The sequence below is a fragment of the Monopterus albus genome, unplaced genomic scaffold, assembly GCF_001952655.1.
Source record: "Monopterus albus unplaced genomic scaffold, M_albus_1.0 scaffold118.1, whole genome shotgun sequence".
In the NCBI taxonomy this organism is placed as follows: Eukaryota; Metazoa; Chordata; class Actinopteri; order Synbranchiformes; family Synbranchidae; genus Monopterus; species Monopterus albus.
The window spans coordinates 651,746-675,673 of record NW_018127998.1 but is presented as its reverse complement, the minus strand read 5'-3'; the positions used below and the strand labels follow the sequence as shown (position 1 = coordinate 675,673).

Genomic DNA, 23,928 nt, shown 5'->3' with positions numbered 1-23,928 from the left:
GATATCATTTTATATAATAAAATATTTTCTTGTTATGTGTGTAGATAAATCCACCATTAATCAATGCAAAAATCAGGTCAGTCTCATATTATCAGCCTAAATAAATAAAACTAAAGCTGCTATATGCAGTATGATAAATATAATAACCCCCAACTCAGCACAAGCTATCTCCTCTTTGATGTGTGTGTGGGCTTTCTCCTGTTTTACCTGGGCAGTAGGAGCGCAGCACCCCAGGTTGGATGAGAGAGGCTGGGACCGAGATTTGATCAAACAAGCAGCTGTAGTTCGAGCTGGCCTCCTGCCAGGGCCCAGTGATCAGCACCTTAACTCCACCCTGCAAAACAGGACAAATGGACTAAACCAGATCCTGACATATGCCAAACCAGACTACTGTATTTGTTGTTACTCTGCCATCTAGTGTGCAAACATAAGAATGGCACCAAGGAACAGAAAACATTTCCTCTGTTCTGATCTCTGCTGCCTTCATGTGGACAACCCGCATTATTTCGTTCCACCAATTTTTCTAAATCTCACATTAACAGCCAAACAATAGTGGCACAAAAATATTGTGCTGCCCTCCAGTGGCTGGAGGAGGGTATTACTACTGACAACATAACTAACACTGACAAGCCCGTGTATTACATAATCAGAGAATGATGAAAAGGGGGAATTAAAAAGAGGAATTTGGTGCACAGTAAAGAGTATTATGACGGCTAAATTGTTTATGACTGACAGACAAATTGTTTAAGAACTTCATAGAGAATGCTGCAGCTTTTCTTGCTTGCTAGTGTAACTTCTCTCATTTGTTTTATGTTATATTTATATTTCAAACATCTAGCTAAGTATATTTATATATTCACATGCCTTTACTTTTTGCTTCCTTTATTGTGTTGTAAATTTAATTTTAAATAAAAATTTAATGGGCATTTTTTACCTATCATCCATCCGTCTATCACAGGGTCGACATACAGACAAACAACCACTCACACTCACAGCCACTCTTACGGGCAATTTAGAGCCCCGACTCAATCTAAGCGGCATGTCTTTGGACTGTGCCAGGAAGCCGAAGCACTTGGAGAGAACCCACACAAGCACGGGGCCAACATGCAAACTGCCGTGCCACCGTGCTGCCCTTTTGCCTATCAATCTACAGTAAATAATTATGGGGTTTAAGTCTAAGACAAGGACAGCCAGAGACTTGTCCTGAAGCCACTCCTGAAGCTTAGGTCATTGTCATGCTGAAATGTGAACCTTCACCCCAGTCTCAGGTTACGTTCAGTCGGGAGCAGGTTTCCTTCAAGGACTATTCATCCTTCCCTTCTGAGCAGTCTCCCTCCTTTTGAAAAATATTTTCAAAAGCTACAGTATCTATCATTCCCTGTCAAATTGCAAAAGAGTTTCAGAAGTGAGTGGGCACAAGTCAGAAGCACTATGTGAAAGCTCTTGCCTGAACTTTGTGTTTATTTCTATAGTGCAATAGTGAATTAAATATTTTAATGAGTCTGATTATTGTTTTCCATAATAATGGGAGTAGGTTGATGAATTAATAATTCGTTAATACTAAATCATTCATTGATAAGATAATGTTCTATTTGCATGTTTACTAAAATATGCATGTTTATTATACTGCCTTACCTGGTTAACATTCAGTTTGTTTAAAGGGAATATTAAATATTAAATGGTAAATGGACTGGACTTTCCTATCATACCTGGACAAAGCGCTTTACAGATTCACCCATGCACCCATTCACACACACACACACACACCAATGGAGCTGCCATGCAGGGCACTGGCCTGGCCACCGGGAGCAACTTGGGGTTCAGTGTTTTGCCCTGGGACAATTGGATTGGGGAGAACGAGAATCAAGCTGCCAACCCTGTGATCAGGGGTTGACCTCCTCTATGCCCTAATTAAATTATTAACCTACATAAACAAATTTAATAAGTAACTGATTTTTGGGGGGTCAACTTACAGCAAACCCCACCAGTTGGAGGGTAGGGGCAAACACACAGGACAGAAAAGTGCTAGCAGATACAGTACTTTGTACAGCTTATTGCACACAGTAATAACTGAGGGTGATCAGGATGAATTTATCAACACTTCTCTCATCTGGATTATGTTTGTCTGGATTTGTTGGTGTTTCTCATGTTGCTTTGCTGCTGCTTTGGAGACAGTAAAGATTACTGGAGTGAAATGAAGTGATGTGATCATGGCAGCTGGACATTAAGGGGACACTGTTTAGAGAGATTTCACTGAATAAGTCAACTTGAAGTTGTATATGTGAAAGGGACAAAAAATATATATTTAGAAGGGGGGGGTGTTCCTTACATTCCCAGGGGAAATTAAGCCCTACTACAAATTACATACAGTAGATTCAAGCTGATCACAGCTGCAGCTGTTCATAAGCAAACTATGAACTATCTACTTATAAGCCTTATAAGTACAGAACTGTGTTTGATAATCACAGGATAGTGCAAAGATTGTTTTACCCCTAAATGCAGAGGTTTTTCTCAGGTCCCAGTGATGCATGGAAATGGAAGTTTTACTTGCCTGTGCATATTTTAGCTAAAACGACAGTTTGCCATCTGATCAGCCACTTTTCTCTGGCTCGATAAATGTATATACTAATTAACATTTTGTCTTAGACAGTCAACATCCTGACTGAAGAAACTCAAACAAACATAAGGCTCACTGCTTTTAGTCCATACAGATTTTGGCTGAAAAATGTCTTGAACAACCAGATCAATTTAAGATAACTTCCACTGGTTCAATATTTCCTATTCTAGGAGCAAATTGGCCATACATAAGGGAAATAACAAAACCTTAGGTCTGGCTGTCACCTATCTAAACTAAAATCACTGAAAAATCTTAAGAATCTAATAAATATTTGTATTTATAAGGACAGTTTAATTATTAATTCACCTTTTTTCTATTTACTGTTTATTAATTTAACCCTTAGCCTTTGTTTATCTGTAAAATAAAAGCTATAGGTAGGTGGTGTAGACTTGATCTATTTATTACCTTTTGGACTGCTCTAGTGCAAATAAGCAGAACTAACTCTTAAAGAAATCTGCTGAGTGGAGTCCTTGTAACCCACATCTCAATAATTAGGGTGGTACATAAAATGTTTGACAAGGAATGATGAGGTAAAGTCACTCACCTCAGGGTAGGACCACTCAGGGGAGTAGTCAGTGACCATGAAGAGCCGGCCTGTGGCATGAAGCATACCCAGAGCCCCCTGGGCTACAGCTGCAGAAACCACCTCCGCAACATTCATGTAGGTCAGTGAGCCTGCCTCTCCTGCGTTTCCCCCTGCTCCAGCCCCTCCGCTCAGAGACTGGGGGCTGCAGCAAGGTTGAAGGCAGAGCTCTGAGGGGCTGTAGCCAGATCCCCTGGCCCCTCCATCTTCTTGGCCTTGCTGGGCCCCTCCCCCTGCTGTGTTTTGACTATCAGAGCTGTGGGCGGATACTAGCTGGTGAGCATATAGGGCCCCTCCAGCTGACATGGCGGTGCCACTGCCATCCACTGAGATGAAGTCATTAATGAGGTCAGAGAACTGGTTTCCAAAAGAAATATCAAAATGATCCAAACTGATCTCCATGCCTGTCCCCCCTGTTCCTCCATTGCTGGCTGCTCCACCTAAACCTTGGTGGGTTCCTACAGCATTGTAGAGTCCCTGGACCATGGCTGTGCCTTGGAGAAGAGGCTGCAGATGCTGTTGCTGCTGGGAGCGGCTGCTGCCATCACTGTTGTTGTTCCCATTATGCATTGCAACACCCTCTCCTGCACCTCCAGTCCCCCCTCCGCCACCATCTGAGGCCTGTTGCAGGTAGTGCTCTGCGCCCCCTCCCTCTCCGTTTCCTGCCCCACAGGCCTGAATATGGTCTCCTGGCTTGAGAAGATTCTCAGCTCCATTCTCAGCAACTCCACTCTGACCTGAACTCACACTGCCTGGTTGTTCCAGACCCACCACCTCCTCATGCTCAGTGCCAAGTCCAGGAAAGGTCCCTTGGTACTGCAGCAGCTGGAGAGAGCCAGCCTGCCCAGGCCCCTCTGTGGGTGAGCCTCCATTACAGTTGGCCCTGTGCTGGGCCTGGTGGGCCTGATGGTGATGGTGGAGATGGCCATTGCTGCCTGGGGAGTCTGTCTTCACCACCTGCAGCCCCATATAAGCTCCAGAGTCATGGGAATTGTGCTCCATCAAATGTGTTTTCGGGCCCATGCCAGGCCTCCCCTGCTGAGCTGGGCCAGTCTGAGAGGCATCCTGGAGAAAAAAGCTGGGTGACCGATTCTGCTGTTGCATGTGGGGACTGGACATGGCTTGACCGTAGCTCACTGTGGGAGCACTGGAAGTGTAGTCCTGCTTGGCATCAATTGCACTGAAATCCATCTGCTCCAGGGTGGTACTGGGACTCAGACCCCCACCAGAAGGAAGCAGGGAACCTGCTGGTGTCAGGGTAAGGTTGCCCTGGCTTGAACCAGCACCAGATGACACAGACACCCCACTGCCACAGTTTACTACTGCCCCCACTTGGTAGCCACTCTCTTTGGCCAGCTGTTGCTCAAAGGAAGTGTCTTCAGTCTTGATATTCTTTATCAAAGCTGAGCTGAAGGTGTAGCCATTGTCTGACATGGTGGGGGAGTGCTGCAGACTGCCATTAGTGCTGCTGCTGCCACCAGAAGAAGATGAGGTTGAAGACGAGTTGCCCTCTGTCTTGAGTGCACTGCCTCCATAGGTCTGGCCCTGTTTGGGGTTGTTCAGGAAGCAGTCGGGGTCAAAGTTCATATTGGTCTCAGGGATCTTGATGGTTCCAGCATCCAGGCTACTGGAAAGCACCAGCTCATCAGACACCCCAGCTGCTGACAACATGGACAGACCATTTCCTGCTGCAGTACTCCCAGACTCCCCTACTCCTCCAGTGGGGAAAGCAAATTTATGACGGTCAGAGGCCACAGACAGCACCAAGCCCTGTGAGGTGGCATCTGCACCCATCAGGTGAGTGTTGGGACCCCCAGTAGGAGACATGCTGTAAACAGGGTCTCCTGTGACCTCAGACATAAAGACACTCTGGGACAGGCCAGACATGACAGAGGCCACATGGCTTATCCCTGTTACTACAGGACTGTCAGCCATGTCTGGATCGCTGTTGAGGCCACTGCTGATGGAGACAGGGGAGTTCTGCGTTGTGTCAGGGACCTCGACCTGGTTGGTAGATGACACCTCTGTGCTGTTCTGGTGCAGTAGGACAGGCTTGTGGACTTTGCCATTGCGTTTCTCCCTGGCACTGCCCCCTCCACCCCCTCCACCAGAGCTTTTGGCTCCGCCGTGGCCACTGTGCTCGGTTTTTCCTTCTGACACATCGTTGTTTTGTACCTCAGAGTGGGCACTGCTGTAGCCCCCTGAGCGAGGGTCCACCTTTGGGGAGATGATGCGGTGTTTGGCGCTGTTGCATTTGTGGTGCACACTGCTCCCTGCACCTACAGTATATGAGAAAAAAAGAGGTTGGGGATTCGGATGGACGAGGGGGTATAGAAAGGGGAAAAAGAAAAGCCAAATAAATGTTCATGTACTTAATAACTTGGCAATGCTAGTGTTCAAGGAGCAGAGACAAACACGGATGATCTGTTTGTTTTTCCATCCATCCATCATTTATACTGCTTATCTCAAAAAGGGTTGCGGGGGTGGGGGGGTGGAAATCCCAGCTGCCATTGGGCGAAAGGTGGGGTACACCCTAGACAGGTCACCGGTCCTGTTTGTTTTTGTATTTAACAATTTGTGAAGGGCATTTCTTTCCCTCAGGGTGATAAAACTAGATTTTCTTTTTAGTGTACAGTGAGTGAAGCATATGGGATTTTCATGGTTTGTTACCCTAATAAATAAAAATGCAACTGAGGGTCACTCAGAGTAATTTGTTTTAGAAATTAGTAAACCAGTGCTCTGTGTTGCTCTTGTCCTGAGTTACAGCCTAGTGATATTACACAGCTGAATATATTTGATTGACTAACATGACATTCGGAACAGCTGGGCTATTTCAGATATGGCCATGACACAGTTATTAGTAAACAAAAAAAATATAAGCCAATAACCCTGAAGCTCAATTTCAGCATAAATCACCTACCAATAAAAAAACCTCAACCACCTTGTCTGATCTCCCATAAAAAGTCTCTTTATGGCCTTTTTGCTTCTCTTGCTGAGTTTTCAAGTTGAGAACAAACTCCATCCCACCCTCTAGTCCTTACCCAGGGTGCCAGTGCAGAGGCAGTTGTGAGTCCGGGGAGGTGGCTTAGTTTGGTGGCTGTCCAGAATCTGTTGCACTAGCTGCTCCACTGAGAAGCCAGAGCTGCTGTTCCCATTGCTGCAAGTCCACTTGATGCCATGAACTGCCGGGAAAGAGAAGGATACAGAGATGTCAGCCAGCCCAACAGACCACCAGCCGTGCCAGCCCCCCGCCCCACCCACTGTCCTCTCTGTCTACTTGCCAACACGCCTCATGTTGCTCACTGGGCACCTCTCTAAAATGTCCAAGTTACTATGGTCCAATAAAAACACCTCACATTTCAGGTTCACCCTGAATGGAAACAACCCGCTGACTGGCCTAGGGTAATATAATATTGTTGTTTCATTGGCAGAATTTGAGTGGCATTAACTCTGATGTTATACATGTTCTGATTATTAATTACTATGCTCTGAATTACAGTATTTCTTCTAACTGCTACACATGTGCCCTGTTTCTTTTGAACTGAACAGTTACTGATCTTTATTCTGTCAGCCGTCTGTGCTTCACTGCTCATTCTCCATTAGTACTTCTTCCCTCCCATGTGTCAGTGTTGCTACTCTGTGGCCTCCCTTGTGTGAGTGCTGATGAAGGTGACAGCAAGCTCAGTTTTTCCACCCTCCACCTTTGCCCCACCCTATGACTTTGTTCTGACAAGGAGAGCCTCTGGAGAGGAACATCACCTAGCTGCTCCTGCTGCTGGATCTACTGCAGCAAGGGGAAAAGAAATGCTTTCTCCAGTAAAGTTGTAATCTCTGCCTCAGTCACACCTCACTAGCACCTCCTAATACTGTTCATTGCTCCACTTGCCAACCAGCCACCACTTCTGATGAGACAGACAGTGTTTTTAGTGGCTGTGAGGCAGTACGAGACACCACTGAGTCCTGCAGTACTGATGCTCTCAACCGTAAAAAAGGTAATATTTCAGAAATGAAGTATATTTAGAATGTCAAACAAAATCAATTCATCTTAATTCTAGTTCCATACACTTCAGTGCTGCTTTGGTTGAACATGGAAAAGAGATATATAGAGAGAGTGAAGTTTAAAGCATCTATGGAAAACAGTGAGCATGTGCTTAGTGGATGTTTGTTTGCATATGATATGAAAAGAAATTAAAACAGTATACAAGGGTGAGGGTAATGCAGATTAAAAACTTAAAGCTACTTAAATCAAAGTGAAAAAAAACCCTGTGAAACATGACTGGATGGCTGTGATAAGCATATGTCTTGAAAGATTTGAGATTCTTTGGCAGATAACAGGCTGCTCCCCAGCAGGTGTCAGCAGAGCTGCTGTGATCAAGCTAGGAGAGGCTGCTCACTGATACAAGCTAGAGAAGCTCCAAGCTCATTCTGATCTATTATGAAGTCATATTCTTCCATCCATTAATTTGAAATAAGTGAGGAGAAAAAATGTTTGGACCACAAATGTGAGGGGAAAGTTTCATTTAATGTCATAATTACTGCACACATAATTGTATCTGTCTGTAGTTCCCATTAGACAGTGTGTTTGGAGTCACTATTCACCTCCTGACAGTGTGTAATGCAAACAATACAAAAAGACGATGCTGATATTACTAACAGAGATAATGGTGTGCTTAAAATGCTGTCATGAATCACCTTTTGCTGTATATCAATCCTGCAGGGAGAGCATCCATTCTCTTGCTGTGATTCAAAGAGGGTGACAGAGCAAGAGTGAGAGCCTAATGCAGCAGCTTACATCCACCATGTAGTGCCATCCCTATTTGTCTAAACAATCTTGTTTCCCCTCTGCCCCGATCCCTCATGCCAGAATTGCCACAGCCCTCTTCATCTGGACGGCTGTCACCCCTGGAGGCTCTGGGCTGTTGACGTACAGTTACCACCATGTCGGCCTGTCTGCTCTTCTCACTCAGGGTTATGCTCCAAAGCAGACATGACAGGAACAGTGCCGCTAGGCTTAATCTCAATGAAAGCAACAGAAGAGGCACCAAAGAGTCACATCATCATCGTGATGACTGCATTCTGTCATGAGCAGCATCACATAGTCCTAATGACAAACAAGGTTGTTCAGAAGGGCACATGTCTCTACACCATTGGACACTATATGGGACAGTGGAGAATAATAGTTTACAAGATGGCCAGCCCTGTCTGTCTTGCCCTGGTCTGTGCTTCTCTGGTCCTGTCTGTCTAGCCTGGAGATAGGCCTTCTGTCTATCTGAGTGTTTGTTAAAGCTGCTCATGCGCTATCTGTCAGCAGGCTAGGGGCATAGCTGGGGAGAGTGCTGCGCGTTTATAGCATCAGACCAAAAGAGTGAATCAAGCTGGCTGCCTTGTCTATGCAACTGTAGCGTGACTGAGTCCTGATGCCATTGTCTTCCCCCCGTCTTCACCCCCTTGCTTCTTTTCTTTCTCATCAAACACTGCAGGGCATTAAGGGGGATGAAGCCAGACAAGGCCATGTTTCATAGGGCTTATATTTGAAATGTTGTGTGTGATCATCCGTGCATGGGAAGGTTTGTGCGATGAGAAGACAAGTGTATGTGTGTGTTTTTGTCATGGAGAGACAGAATAACTGATCCATGAAATCCGCATTTTTTCTTTGTTGTTATTTTGTATCATTAGAGGTGTCAAATGGTTTGTACAAAGTACATCATAAAGAGAATAACAAAAGGGAAGGGCAAGAGAGAAGAGGGCAATTACACTGCAAATTTTGACATTACACTAAGGATTATTGTAATGGCAAAAATCAGCTTGTGAAATCACAATAATCAGATAAGAAACATTTCCTAATGTAGAGCCACACATACTGTATCATCCATAACCCAGTGCCAAACATACTGTACACAGATGCAATTTGGAATTTTGCACTCAGTACTCAACGTACAACATTTTGCACAGACCTGATAAAGGGAGAAGGGAAATCTGTCCTCATACAAAAAACCCATCCATAGTACTGAAAACATATTATAGTGCCTCTGTCCAATGCAAAAATATATCTACTAATAGGCCACATGCAGCTCATTATTTTAAGGAATAGGACAGTCTGGGAAAATAAGAGCTAACATTTAATTTAAGATGAACTAACACATGGCTAATGCAGCATGCCTTCAGATTTTTACGCTGGGATGGGAGTGCTATCTAATAGGGCCACCAGATGGCAATGTTGCTCCATCACTGAGCTTGTGTCAACATGCTGACTGTTTCAAGAGGGACCGAGAGAAGAAAGAGAAAGCAAAGACAGAAAGCAGGAGAAGGATTTTTCTTCTTTTACGTAGCCCCCTCATGTAGCCTGGCAGCTAAAACGCATCTCACACTCATCCTCTTTGTCCCAACAACTCCCAAAGTTAATGACCTTATGCATTACTGCAAATGGAGCTTGGTTTTTACATTAAGTCACAGCTGTAATGAATACAGTAGGCTGTTGTTGCTCAGTTGCTGTCCTGAGGTAATACTTTATGTTAAAATGTGTCCTAAAACTGAAAGCAAGGAGAGCAGTGAGGAGAATAACAATTTAGCCATGACCTCAGTGATGATGGTCTGGACTGCCTTGTCAGTACATACATGTGTACTTGTAAAGCTGCTGACACATTCCTATTTACCTGACCACACCACCAATAACTGGCCATTGGAATATCAGTCACAGCCCTACTTGCTCCTGCCAGACAAACCCAAATCACAGTGGTTGTTAAAGGTATTTTAACAGCTCTCTGAAAGATTTTCAATGCTCCGCAAGGTCCCAGTTTGGTTATTATTATCAGCAGACAAACCCTGACTTTTTCCAAAACATTGCCTCAATCTTTGGGCAGGTTTATTGACTTGTAAAAAACAAAACAAAACAAACAAACAAGCAAAAAACACATAGCATCTCACGGAGCATTAGTAAAGCTGGTAACAACAGGGATCAATCCATTGCGGGGAGGTGGGGGGCAGAGAAAAGGTTGAGGGGTGATTTCTGGTGAGTCAGACATTCTTGCTCCCACACATTAACATGAATCAATAACCAGCTTGCTGCCCTCCTCTGCCTCGACTTCCTTCATGGGCCAGAGAGGAGGTGCACTCTGAGCCTGGCCAGAGTGGTGCCAGAGGTCTAGAGGAAAAGCTGAACTTTGACTCAAAACCAGCAGACGGCTCCAAGAGAAGCATGCACTCGCTGGCCGAAGATGTCTCACTGAAGTGCTGAGGGCGCTGTGTGTACCAGCTGGCAGCCAGTAGGACTGGACAAACAGCCACTATGTTTACTTTTTCCAGGCATGTAGATTTGTAAAGGCTATTAAAGTGGCAACTTTTTATATTAAAGGTTGTAAATAAAAGTTGCAGCTGTGATGACAAAAACCAATGAATGCATAGTTCTGAATGGGATTGATCAAATACTCACACATGGGCTTGAGCTGGCCGATCAACTCCTCCTTGGTCCATTTGGCCCACTCCTTCTTGTCTGTGTTGATGGAGCACAGGATCGGGCCGCATGGTTTCCCACAATCCTCGATTGCTGGAACATTCAAATAGTGGACGAGCACGATGTCAGGATTCTGTGGGGGGCAGATTAGATGAGAGTTAGACAAGGAGTGTGGTTTCTTGAATATACACTACAATAGCAAAGAGAGGCAGTGACATACATAGATACAGTAGCTCAGCTGTGAGGGGCTTTTATGTGGAGCATGCCAGCTGGTTGGTGAGAAGTAAAATGCTGCTGTAACCCACACACAGACAACAGAGCACAAGAACAGAGGAGGAAATGCACAACCCAAAGCACAACCAGAGAGCAGAACAAATCCGGGATCAGAACTTGGCCATAATCTCACTCATTATGTGATGATCTCTATCTCTCTATCTCCAAATGTGTGTGTGTTGGCTAGGATGTGTATATGTGTGATAATGTAATAATTTTGTTCATGTAGCACACTTGTGGCATTTTGTCAAGTCCTCCCACATGGTGCATTGTTGCCCTCAATTAACTCTGCCTGTGTTTACTAAGTCAAAACTCAACAATTTGCTGCTTGCAAATAGTTACTTGGATACCTCTGCAATTGCAACCTCTAAATTGACAACTTGTGAAAAATAGGTAGCGTTTAGAGGAAAGTTCTGCCAGTGTGAATAACATTAATTTGATTTTGTAATAACAAAAAGCTTTGATTGTCAAGTATGGCAGAGATTCACACAAGGAATGTCCATGTTTCAGCCTGTATTGCACGCACAACAAGACACAAGAATCGACAAACCAACAAAAACCTCAATAGAGAAAATGCTGTGGCAATGTGTGTCTGTGTGCCTGCTTTTTGAAGCGTCATTGGTACTAAGTGGCAAATAAATCAAGGCACTGCTACTGTAGGGCCGTGCTCCCTCTCAGTGTTTAGCATCAATCTGAGAGAACACACCTCTCTCATTCTCCCTTTTCACCAAACAGGGGTGTGGCTGGGGGCACACAGATCCACAGGGGGAAATATATATCGAAAAAAAAAAAAAAATCAAAATTCACCTCAAACACTCCAAACAACTACATGTACAACCATCTCTGATGTGTTTTGGCAGTTAAAGATCCAGTACTGGAAGAGGAACAAGGTGTATGTCCAGAAGTCTCAGGTGGACAGATGACCTCCCTGCACCACCTCTACGAGAAGCTGGAACTGGATGTTGTATTTCCCTTGTCATTGGTATTGAGACTAGATGATGACTGCTGCATGGTTTGGATGGAGGTGGTGCAGTGTAGTGTGTGATGTCCCCAGATGGCATCACCAGCTGTGTCAATAGCTAAGAGGTGCCCTCAATCTTTAGCTGGAATGAGAGCACGGAATGTAGACGACTTCATTCAGTTAGAAGTGTGCATAAATGTATGTCTATGTATGGGTGCAGGCGGGAGCATAGATACACAGACGCACACAAAGAAACAGACTGAGCAAGGACAAACTCATTAGCATACTGTAAAAGACACATATGTATTCAAAAGACACACAAAGGTTAGCCGAACATAATCATACACATGGATACCCACAGTCTACTCCTTCCAGCACCCACACTCCCAGCTGTTTTGTACCTTTTCACGCATAGGTAGCTTCAAAAATATGCACAGACACATACAGTATGGTCAAAAGGAAGAGACAACATGACAGCCTTACAGTTCATCCAAACCAAAATAATTGGTGTCACTGCGCTTTGCTAATAGGAATCTGCTACCTGCAGCAAAAGGAGGGCACCAGAGGCGTATGATGTCTGGAACTTTAGCTCTCTTTCTACAGTCTTGTTTTACTTCTTACTTTATAACATGTTTAATAGTTGTCTCCCAAACCCAGGCCCGCCTCCACTCTAGAAAGAAAACAATACAATGAAAATGTAAAGCGTCACATAAATCTATCAAGAATGGTAATTTAATTTAATTTCCTGCTGGCTGCTTTCTTTTTCCTCAGTGTAATATCAGGAGTTACTTCTCCAAGGGTAGGTGAAAAAAAAAGCTGAGGGCGAACTTTTTGCATGGATACTATTTTCCAGAGAAAATGAGATCTCATTAACTTATTGATTAATTGTGTAATGTAGTCTTTTGGTTGTTTTTTCCCACTTCTTTCCCATGTGGGTCTCAGGGCGGCTTTCCAGCCTCACTTCTGCAGTGGAAGGGAAGACTGGGATACAGTTGCAGGAGCCAGTGGTGTGCATGTGGGCGAGGAAGTGAAGCTGTTGTATGATATTTGTATGATAGAATGTGGGTATAGTATGCGAGCTTGAACTTATTAACGCATACATGACAACATGTTAGCCATATCTGTAAGTGTGTGAGCCAAGCAGTCACATGTTAAGGCCTCTTAAAGCACGGACGTATCATGGACGTATCACGGACGTATCATGGACGCATACGGTGTGTCTCTAGCCAGCGTTTTGATGTTGCTGTGTTGTGTTAATGTTTACTGCACCTCCCTGGAACAGATGGATAGATGTTGAGCTAATTACTAGCAGAGTCTTGGGGAGTCAGCCGTGGGGGTGGAAGGCCTGTTGAGTGGGTGGTGGAGCGCCTTCCTGCGCCTCCTTCCACCACTCTCTAGCTCACAAACACTCACAAACACTCGGTAAACAAAGGCATACATGTTCAACACACAGGCACACATGAAAAAGTTGGTGTGCCAGAACTCATACACACATGCATATGCGATCTGCAAGACATCGCCATCGCAACCGGAGGATAAAGGTGCTGTTGTAGCCAGGCAACAGGTCTCTCTGGCACCCACGCACTTAGAGGCAGCCAGTGCTCCTACAATCTTTCAGCGTCTGCCTACCTCGTTCTGAACTTATAAACCCTGTTCTACTCCAAAAGACAGGGAGTGAGAGAAAGAGAGAGAGATTCGCTAATGGAGCTGAAGACACAGACAGAGTTAGATGTCAGTGGAGACAGATACAATGACCTTCTAGACTGTGCTGAATATGAGGCAGTGAATGTGCGTGTTGAGCTGCAACTGAGATATAACTAACTGAGGCTCGAGTACAAAGCACATCTATTGACAAAATCTGGTATGAGTGGTCAAGTAATGTGTTCACTGTCTTTGTAAGTCTCCGTGACCCTGCCACAAATCTGCCATTTTCTTGGGACACTTCCAGGTAGCTGCTTCTCCAACAACCTCCCATAGCTCATTAAGGTACAGGGAGGGAGAGCAGAAGAAAGAGGCAGAGTTAAAAGACAGAAATGCATGGAAAGACAGAGACAGAAAGAAGAAAAGGAGTAACAGGTCTTATATTGTCAGACAGGCAGCTCTGCTCCATGATTGTACTCTACCACAGCAGGCCTCGCTTTCAGAACCTGTGCATGGGAGCGATAAGAACACCATTAACATGAAAGGATCTTAATTGAGAGGGGATACTTCATGGGATGTGGATGAGCTGGGAAACCTTGTTCCTCTCTGATAAAAGAACCCACACTGAGGAATGGGGGGGGCTTCAAAGCCTGTCATACAGAAGGAGAGAGCAGAGCAGACAGGGTCTCAGGTATGGGAAAAGCTCCCCCCTCTCTAATTGTACTCTGTAGAAAGAATGGGGAAAATAAGCTGGGAAGGACTGAGACATTTCTTCATGGGAGAATTGAACTAGCAGCTACAGGGATATCCATTTCAACACAAAATATCATGAAAGCAGTAGCAGACAATTGCTTTGTCACAAACATTCAGCATCAAGGCAGAAGGGGAGGTGCATGTGTTGGTGTATATGTGTTTGTGTTGGTGCCTTTATGTATCGACGTCTGCCTACATTAAATTATAAACAGTGTGTGAATGAGTGTCTAGAGGCAGATTTCTGTATGTTTGGTTGGTGTATATACATCAGTATGCATGCGGAGTGCAATGAGCTGTGAGTGTGCGAGTCTGCGTGTGTCTGCTACTGTGCTGCATATTCATACTGTGTGTGTGTGCCATACATTTTGGAATTTGTGGCGTGAATTTTTGCATACGTCTGTGCTATTTTATGTGCAAGTTGTTGTTTCATGTTGTGTGCTGTGGTCTGCTGAATGGGTGTGAGGCACAATTAAGGCCCTGCTCTCTTAGCTATGCGGGGGCAGTTACCCTGGCAGTGGCACGGTGATGGATGGCATGAGGTGCCACTCATTAGGCAGCCTCCTGGCCTCTGGCACTGAGGTAGCACTCTTAAACACCACCCGCCCCCGCCTATCCTCAAACACTCCTGCTCATTTCAAGGTCAACTGCCTCTGTGGTGCTGTAAGTTCACCTCCACAAGGCACAAGACTTCTTCCTTTTGTTTGGAACCTTTATCGCTCACTGCCAACGGGTGTGTTTTGGAATGTGGGGGTGGCGGGCTGTTGCTTTGCCTCGTGCAGACACCCATGCACACACACACACGCGTAAAAGCACACGCATGCTCCGAGGTAAACAAAAACCCATGTCAAACCCTGCTAAAAAGGCAGCAAACTGCCTGAAGCTCCTGCCTAAGTGGCAGCACAGCCCCCTATCTGAACCCACTTTACCCCCTCACTCTCCTGGTCCTCTATGACAAACTCTTTGTTTCATTGTTCTCAGTTTAGAATATACACACCCTAATTGGGGTGCCTGGAGTCAGTGCTAAACTGAACTGCTACAGTTCACCCTCTAATGCACCCGGCTCTCAACCAACTATAACACTGCCTGAGTGCCAAGCAAAAACGATGCCTGGGGTAGATACCAATCCGAGCCAGCCAGTAAGAGCCAGTTTACAGGATTTGCGTAATGTGAATTACTTTGAATGCCTCTGTCCAGCATCTGTGAGAGGGATGGCAGAGCAAGAGGCACAGCAAAAGATTCTGATTTAGGTAACATTCATCCTCCACATCTTTACCTACCTAGTGTACTGGCTTGGAGACATGAAGGCAGAACTTTTGAGGAACAGGAAGAGGCTAGCATGTTCGAGCGTGTTACAGAGGAAGCCAGGGGCTAAGGTCTGTGATGTTTAATTCAGTAGCACATAATCACTCGGATGGAGTTGAGAGAGGGGCTTTAAATAACTCAGCTTAGAGGGGCAGAACTACTTCACTCTGGTTGGGGGAATGCAAGTTTGCACTTGTGTGTATGTGAGAGCACTCACATACAGTATCTGCACAAGAGAATGTTTGTCTAGATTTGTGTGTGGCTCCTCCCTGCTCCAGAATATTTTATTTGTGCAGTGCACTCCAGTATAAGGTGGAGTGTGTTTGTTGCCATGCCAAGCATTAGCATGTATTACAATAAAAGTGCAAAAGGCCAGTATTTAGAGCCTGAATATGGAGGAGCATTCTGGATGCCAAGCAGGCAGGCAGTAAGTCAGCCGGTAAGCCAGGCAGTGGTGCATTGAAGCCCCTTTAGCTGCCACAACTCAACTCACAGTTTACAGCCTACTTATTCTTCCTAAGGCCCTCACAGAGCACACTGCCCTTGCCATTAGTTGTGGTGCTCCCAAGTGAGAGGCCATGTCGCTGAGGGGCAAGCTGAGAAAGGGCCATCAGGAGCCCATCCGGCTGCCATAATGGCCTTGGCTGAGCCCATGGCACTGATCCTAATTTTCAGTGGCCATCCAGGTGACACCAAGTCATACTGGAATAAAAGGAGGTAAAGGAAGTTACTGAGCCCTCTCAGGCTGGGAGGATTTAACCATATGCACTCTCTTCATGGTTCTTTACTTTTGTTTCCATGTCACAATAACCTCGCAACCTCTGGCTTTCTTTGAGTCGTTTCCACTTTTCTTTCTCCTAGGGCATAATACTGTACAATTCATTTGTAGGAGGAAAACATAGCTAATGCCATCTCTCTCTCTCTCTCTCTCTCTCTCTCTCTCTCTGTTCCCTCTCCTCTGGTCTTGCTCCCTTTCATTTCAGTGCTAAATCTGATTTGTTTGTGTGTCATCTTTCTCCCCATGCCAGTTGACAAGGCGTGCTATTTATGTGCTTCTGCCCATGTCTGGGAGCGAATCAGGACTTCACAGGAGCAGCCATGGCAAAGCGATGTGCTGGTGCATTTCTAAACATGGAGTCACAGGAAGGACTGATGCGCGTCCAGCATCCAGCCTGACCACTATCTGCCTGTCCAGTGACCCACTGAACAACAACAGATAAACACCGTTTGTCGGCATCAACAACAACAACTACTGAGGTTCTAACGGATCTAGTCATTCGTAAATTTTAATAGCATAAGTGGACAAATATGTAAATATGTACTCACACCACGTATGCATCACAAGACTTACACACAATGACAAAAGCAAAGCACTGTATGCTCTGTCAAACATGGTGAAGGGGCTCATTATTATTACTGGGCTGGATACTGAAGCAGCCCCAGAGCTCAGCTTGGCAAGACCTCTCTCTGGAGACACACACTCTAGCTTCTACACACACACACACACATACACATGTACACACACACACATACACACCATACAAATGGGTAATCAAACGTCTGCCCCTGGAAAAAAAAATGCTCAAATGGTTTCCTAGCAACCGATGGTGTGTATTAGGTTCACACAAAAAATGAAAAATAAAGACTGTGTGTGAATGCATGGTTGTGTGTGAGACAGAATACAAGAATGAGATTGAGATATATTTTTTTTTAGTGCATATTTGGGGGAGGGGGGTGTTATGAGGTGAAGTATAGACTGCTCAGAGATAAGAAGTTGTGAATGGGATATGAAAAGGTAATGAGGAGAGGAAGAGGAAAGGCGCCATCAGCTGTCTGCCAGTCTGACAAACAAAAGCATTTCACCAGCCTCTCCACAGGGGCGGTGTTGACTGCCATTACAGCAGGTCCAACGACAGTTAAGGTCATGGGAATGTGTTGTCAAATCACTGCTCAGAGAGACAGATTATCATGGGAATAAATCAGTATCTTACACATTATTACAAATATGCAGCAAGATTTAGACAGTCGCCTAAAACACAGTGCTGCATATGACACCAGGTTCAAATGCAAAACAAGGGGTTGTGCTATACCAAAGTCAGACAATCAGGTGAGAGTAATGGTTTGTAAAGCTGCTGCAGAACCCTGCAGTTCAAAGAAGCATAGCTGAATCTCTGGGGCTCTAAAAAGTTTGTTTTGATAAATTTTGAACACTGTAACTAAACCCCAGCAAGTCCCCTTTAAAAATGATTCAACAAAAAGACAGAGCTACATTTTATTTGTTTATCTGTGTGCAAGGAGCAAAGCAGCATGTAATAGTGTGCATGTGTGTTTCTATAAGATACTAGTGTGTGTGATTGTGTGTGCCTATGTTTGGTACATCTGTCTGTAAAATTATGCTTGTGAGGAAGTGAGAATCATACTATCTCCATCCAGCAGCTGCCACAGCGAGGCTTCCCGAAACAAGCACACGGCTGTGACAGAGACAGAGCGACCGCAGCCTTCTGGTGGTGTAATAGGAAATTAATTGAGACCATCAATATGGTATTAATCATTAAAGCTCAGGTGCTGAGGTGGCACTTTGCTGACTGCTCTACCGTGGGTGGCACTCACACATACACACAGTAAAGGTCTGACCTGCTGTTTTACAAAAATTTAAGGTGGGACCAAAAGAAAGAAGCAGACACAGAGAAAAATGAGAATCAGGAAAGTCTGTATCCTCCATTTAAACACTCATAAGAGTCAGTTTAATGTAACGCAATCCAAGGTCATTGTTGCTTTGCCTAGAAAATGATTAGTGTTCTCCTCTTTTGAGCTCCATCTGACAGCGACCGAATAGCAAGACAGAAACGGAATACAAGTGGGTATTCTGAAAGATGTTTACATCAGATAATGTCAGGTAAATTTGAGGAAATATTCATCAACTCCCTTGGAAGTAATGTTTCCTAAAACACCTAATCCTTTGTGAGGCAAAGCACAGTGAGGACTGGAGTGCCGGTGTTAATCAGCCAGAGGAGAGCCAAATTGCAGCAACTGCATTAAGCTGTTAAGCACACCACGTCTCCAAATTGCTGAAGGTGTCTCACTGAGATGAATGTTTTTTCTTATGAATAATACATCACACACATATACACAGACCAAACCAGACACAGAGTTTATGTGTGTTTACAAGTGACTGCACATGGACACAGATGTGCACATAAAGGCACACGCCACGGTGTGTGTCTTTTGCTAAGTGTGACTGCAGTGCAGGATGGGGCAAAGTTCAATATGGTGATATTCCTGACACTTTGTCTGGACTGAGTGAAGTCCAGCATCAACTAGCCTCCACAGGCACGTTACACAGTGTCACGGTTTAGCCTATGAAATGTCTGTGACTCAGGAGCTGTAGATAAAATGGAGATTGATCTGGTTCAAAAAGGAAAATCTGATTTCCAAAGCCCAGAGTCAGCTAAAAAGTAGGCAGGGGAAGCAAGGGAGGAAAGAAAGTAAGAGGATAAAATGCATTAACACAGGTACGGCCCTGAGAGAGCACAGTGATGAGCACTTCCTCTACACACCCTGAATCCTGGGGAGAGAATATGAACACATCATCATGACCAGCTGATTATTGCCATGCGAGTGTGATTGCAGCCAAAGCAGGAAACATGCAGCTCTTGCCTAATGATACTATCTGTGCTCTGTGATGTGTTTTAAAGGCTGGGCACAACAGATGATGACATCATAAACAGCAGGTATATGCAGGCTATTTGCTTCCCATGAGCTAATATTTATAGGTTCTACTATAAGTATTATTGGGCAGGAGGAAGGCACTAAATATGAAGTTGTGAAAACATATTAAAGAAAGTGACACATGGACATAGATAACTACTAGCCACAAGCACTGTGCGCATGGGAGAACAGGAGACCATGGCTCTCTTTGAAACACTGGTTATAACATATCAGCTTTGATTCACAATGTCTAACAGTCTGGCAAAAGGGGAAATGATGTCAAATAGAACATTTTTCAAAGGCTGAAGGAATGTGTGTGTGCATTAATATGTATATTTGTGTGCATGGGACGGATGGAAGGATGAGACCCTTTGATACATCTCCCGATGGCATTGGCCGGCTTTCAGGAGAGGAACAGAGCGGCGGCCACCAGAGAATCGGGCCCCGAGCCCCGAGGCCTGTTCTCCCCTCCCTCCTCTGATCAATACTGGGTCCTAATCACTGAGGACAGTATTGTACTCCTCTCTCTCTCTCATTTCCTCTCTTACTTTTTCTTCTCATGGTTTAAAAACCTCCTCTTCTACCATGTTATTGACAGCTAGCATAAATTACACACACTTGCTAACTCTCCGTGTGCATGCATATGTTTGTGTGGATGTGTATGGAAATGTGTCCACACCTTAGCCCCACACATACCGCCAGTGTTTCAATGCATATTTTTGAAAGGGTGTCAGTATGAGTCTCTGTAAATATGTGAACAGGATTATACAAGGCTGTTAAAATGTGTGCATGTGTCTGTGTACAAAAAGATAAGAGAATATCACTGAAAAAGCAACAGCAACATAAACCCCAGTGAATTATGTGGAGCCTGCATAAACTTGCATAATAGCACATCCTCTTATTTTGGTGGCTTTGTCACAGTTATCTAATTGCCTGTCTTTTTTTTTTTTTTTTTTTTTATAAACTAACTAATGAATGTGGTTGGGTTGAGGCCTCGAATCACACAGGCAGCAATAAACAGCACCGCTTTAAGTCCCAAACTACATCAGAACATCTGAATAATTTGTAGTAGAAATAATTATGGGGCAGAAGAGCGGGCATCAGTCCTGGAACACCGACAGTACCCTCACTTGAAACTACCTCACATAAGCCAAGACTCCATTAGGTATTGTCTGGGGCCTACAGGCTAATTTGTTTGCATCAATAATACATTCAAAGGATTTATCTAACTTGCAAATGAGTGTTCATTTATGGGTCCAAGAGGCAGAGAGGAGATGAGTGGGCAGCGGAAGAGAAGGTGTGAAAGGATGAAACAGCTGGTTGGAGCTATCTGGGACACAGTAAACCCTTTGCTAGGCAGCAGGCTGATGGTCTGTATCTCCCAGTTAGTCAGTATTATTCAGAAATGGTTGGTTCTTACATGCTTGGATTAGAGCTGGTGCTTATGTGGGACAGAGGTAGGCCAAGGTGCTGGTGACTAACCCTTGGAAAGGCATCAAAAATGAAGCAAAGAGCTCTCTTGCAACCTCTACATACCAAATGGTGCACTGAGTATTCTCTGATCTTTTGCCAGATGACAAAATGACAAAGAGGAGTATAGGTGCATGTCTCTGGCAGTAGTGAGACATAGTGGCTGTCCTTGGGGGACACTGACATCCCAGCGCCCTTTGATCTGCCTCCCACAGGTGATACCAGGTTGCTCAAAGCCAAAAGAAGTGAAAATAAAATGGGGGTAGTAAAAGATGAGGGTTATAACGAGTGAGCTAGAGAGAGATAGAGGAGACAAGAGAAAGATGGGAGAGGAGGAAGGAAGCTGGCCATCAACATATGTTGCTTCTCTGTGCCAAGCCCCACTGGCTCAGGCAACCCACGCATACGCTACACTGCTGCTGCTGCTGCCGCTGTTGCCACTCCTGCCTTCTCCAACACCAACACCATGGCACTACATACTCCACTACTAAAGCTGGAGAGATGAATCTGAAAAAGAGATGGGGTCTCCCCAGTCTCAGCACTGCCAGGGTAGGGCTGCTTGGCTTGGATAATACAGCCTGATTATACACACATATATTCACACAGTGGTGGCTTCCAGCTCTTTGGCAAACCATCTGCTAAATTTGCAACATTTCTGATGTGGGCCACCGTTCAACACTGCATGATGAACCATGGTAGGAGAGATGTTTTTCTAATCTCTTTGTGAGTTCAATTTTTTCTCCACTTAAATTCATTTTGATTAATTATTGGTAGAAGCTGAAATATAACTTGACAATGATCAGCTTTAAAACTGAGCATTACGGTGAGATTCAAAAAAGACATTTTCTTCAGTAGTATTTTCTTAAAAACCTTAAAGCACTATGAAATTTACAAATCTCTCTTGAATTCAGGGGTCCTAAATTTCCATGTGAGTAAGTAGCAATTGTTGACAATTACACTATACAATAGGGTGAGTAGTGTTGATATCAACACCTACAAGATACACATTTACCTCTTCAGTAAATGCAAAAGACATTTTTTCATGTGAAAAAATGTGTTAATGGAGGGGGAGTTAGGCAGGAAAAGTGAAAAGGGGACTGAGGAATCTGATGAGATTAATGCTGTGGATAATGTTTGCATTATATTTTTCTGTTGAAGACTTTGCCCAAAGTTTAAATGTGTGTGTGTGTGTGTGTGTGTGTGTGTGTGTGTGAGTACTATTGCTATGGGTACTGTGATGTTTGATGTACTACACACCTAAAGGCATCGTTAACACTAACAGTCTTCAGTTTTCATTGCTTAAACATTTTATAAGCACCAGACTAAAAATTCATAGAAAGGTCACACACCAATATGTTTTTATTTCAAAATAGTAATACAGTTTTTAAGCTATATCATTTATGCATGAAATATTTTGTGTAATAAGGGTTTTATGGTACATTACTTGAGAAGAGGCTATTGGGTTCCACAGAAATGTTTTAAATAATGACTGACCATGTATTTGATTTCACAAAGGTGTTAGAGGAAAAAAGAGTGTGAGGGAGTGGAGGGAGAGCGGGATCTGAATGGCTTCGGAACAGTCCCCAACATGGCTCCCCACTGGGATTCAAACCAAGGGCAGCAGAAAAACAAAAAGAGAAAAGAAAAGCAGAAAAATATCAACCATACTGATTCAGACTAACACACACACACACACACACACACACACACCCTCATAAATCCACACTATCCCTCACATGTAATAGGCCTGCATATGAATGCATACACACAAACACCCTCAGATGCCCAGACATATAATAACTAATGCTTGTATAACACACAAATCAAATTGAGGGCTCATCTTGTAATCGGAGCCTCGCAGACTCAATTCCCCTCTGCCGTCTAGCTGCCTCATGTTCCACGCCTTTTCCATGTGAACAAATGGGGTCAGTATCGTCACATAAACATCATTCCTCTGCTCTCTCCCCTCTCTCCCCTTTACAGTGAATGGATGCTGAGCGCTGGTGCATATCTACACAAGGATGGCAAGGGCACCGAGGAGAGAAAATCAATACTATATCTCACCACTAAGCACAATCCCAACCAAAAGCAGCTGGAGTTTGCAGGTTGCTCCATAAACTGGATGGCTTCATCTGGCTGGCCGCTGTGTCGGTGGATTGCTACTGTAAAGCACTATAACACAGTGGCCTAGGCCAGAGCCTGCCAGACACAGAGGTACACACACCCACACCACACAGGGAAGAACAGCACAGTCCCAGCAGCTGGGGAACAGGGACAGCAGTGAGAAAAACTCTCATGAGATAGGAACAAGGTTGACAAGTAAGGAAAAGAACCCCTGGACCTTTTAGGCCACCCACCACTTGCACAAACACACACACACACACACATACACACACACACACACACACACACACACACATACATAGGCCCATATTCACATACACAAACACATACACAGAGACGAGCCCTTAAAATACTAGTTCTAAAAATAGCAGGTGGGAAGCGGAACTGAGGCTATTATTATTGCGTGCACGTCCTGCCTGGTCCCACCAAGGAAAGAGAAGAGACTAATGATTTTCCTGGTGCAAGCAATTAAAAAACTATTTGTCACCTGCCAGGCAGCGTATGATGTTAGGGGCCTTGGCAGGAGGCCGCAGTTACACTCTGTACACACACAAAGTGGGCTGCACCTAAGCAGGCGATCCAGAGACAGAAAGTGTGCATGAGAAACAGGTGAAGCTGGAGGATCACAAAAAAAAGGTTGAGGTAAGAAGAGAGGAAACAGTACTCTGGACTGGGGAATAGAGTTGGGTAAATGGCTGCCTTGTCCGGACAGGTTAATACTAGGCCAGAGAGCATACTGCCATCAAGTCATGTAATATTTAGAATCCAGCCAATGAAAGTCATTTTTTCTGCAGCAGGGCTCCTGGCTAAAATAGAAATGTATATATCCCTGTCTACTCCACATTTCTTTGCATCCTAAAAGCACAAGAAGAGAGAGATACTCCTCCTCTCTGCCATTCATATCCACGACTGTCCGTCTTGCCTCTTTCTTTGGCTGTGTCCCCTAGACAACAGTCTGAAACATGCAGGGTTATACACAGGTTAATTTCTACTAATTTGTGACAACTCCAGCTGGATTTATGGTTTGAGGAACTTTAGTACACCAA

The 23,928-nt window shown here is 44.5% G+C and overlaps 1 protein-coding gene across 10 annotated transcripts in view; it reads right to left on the bottom strand.

Moving 5' to 3' along the window:
* camta1a (calmodulin binding transcription activator 1a) overlaps nt 1-23,928 on the bottom strand; it is a 278,069-nt gene that overhangs the window by 22,997 nt on the left and 231,144 nt on the right. For 9 of the 10 annotated variants that reach the window (XM_020611826.1, XM_020611827.1, XM_020611829.1 and 6 more), the window contains 4 exons: nt 10,630-10,783; nt 6,242-6,382; nt 3,162-5,479; nt 208-334 (listed from right to left, as the gene is read on the bottom strand). In XM_020611826.1, the coding sequence (XP_020467482.1) occupies nt 208-334; nt 3,162-5,479; nt 6,242-6,382; nt 10,630-10,783 (2,740 nt within the window). The remainder of the gene's footprint in view (nt 1-207; nt 335-3,161; nt 5,480-6,241; nt 6,383-10,629; nt 10,784-23,928) is intronic. The other variant, XM_020611833.1, reaches the window with a different exon arrangement.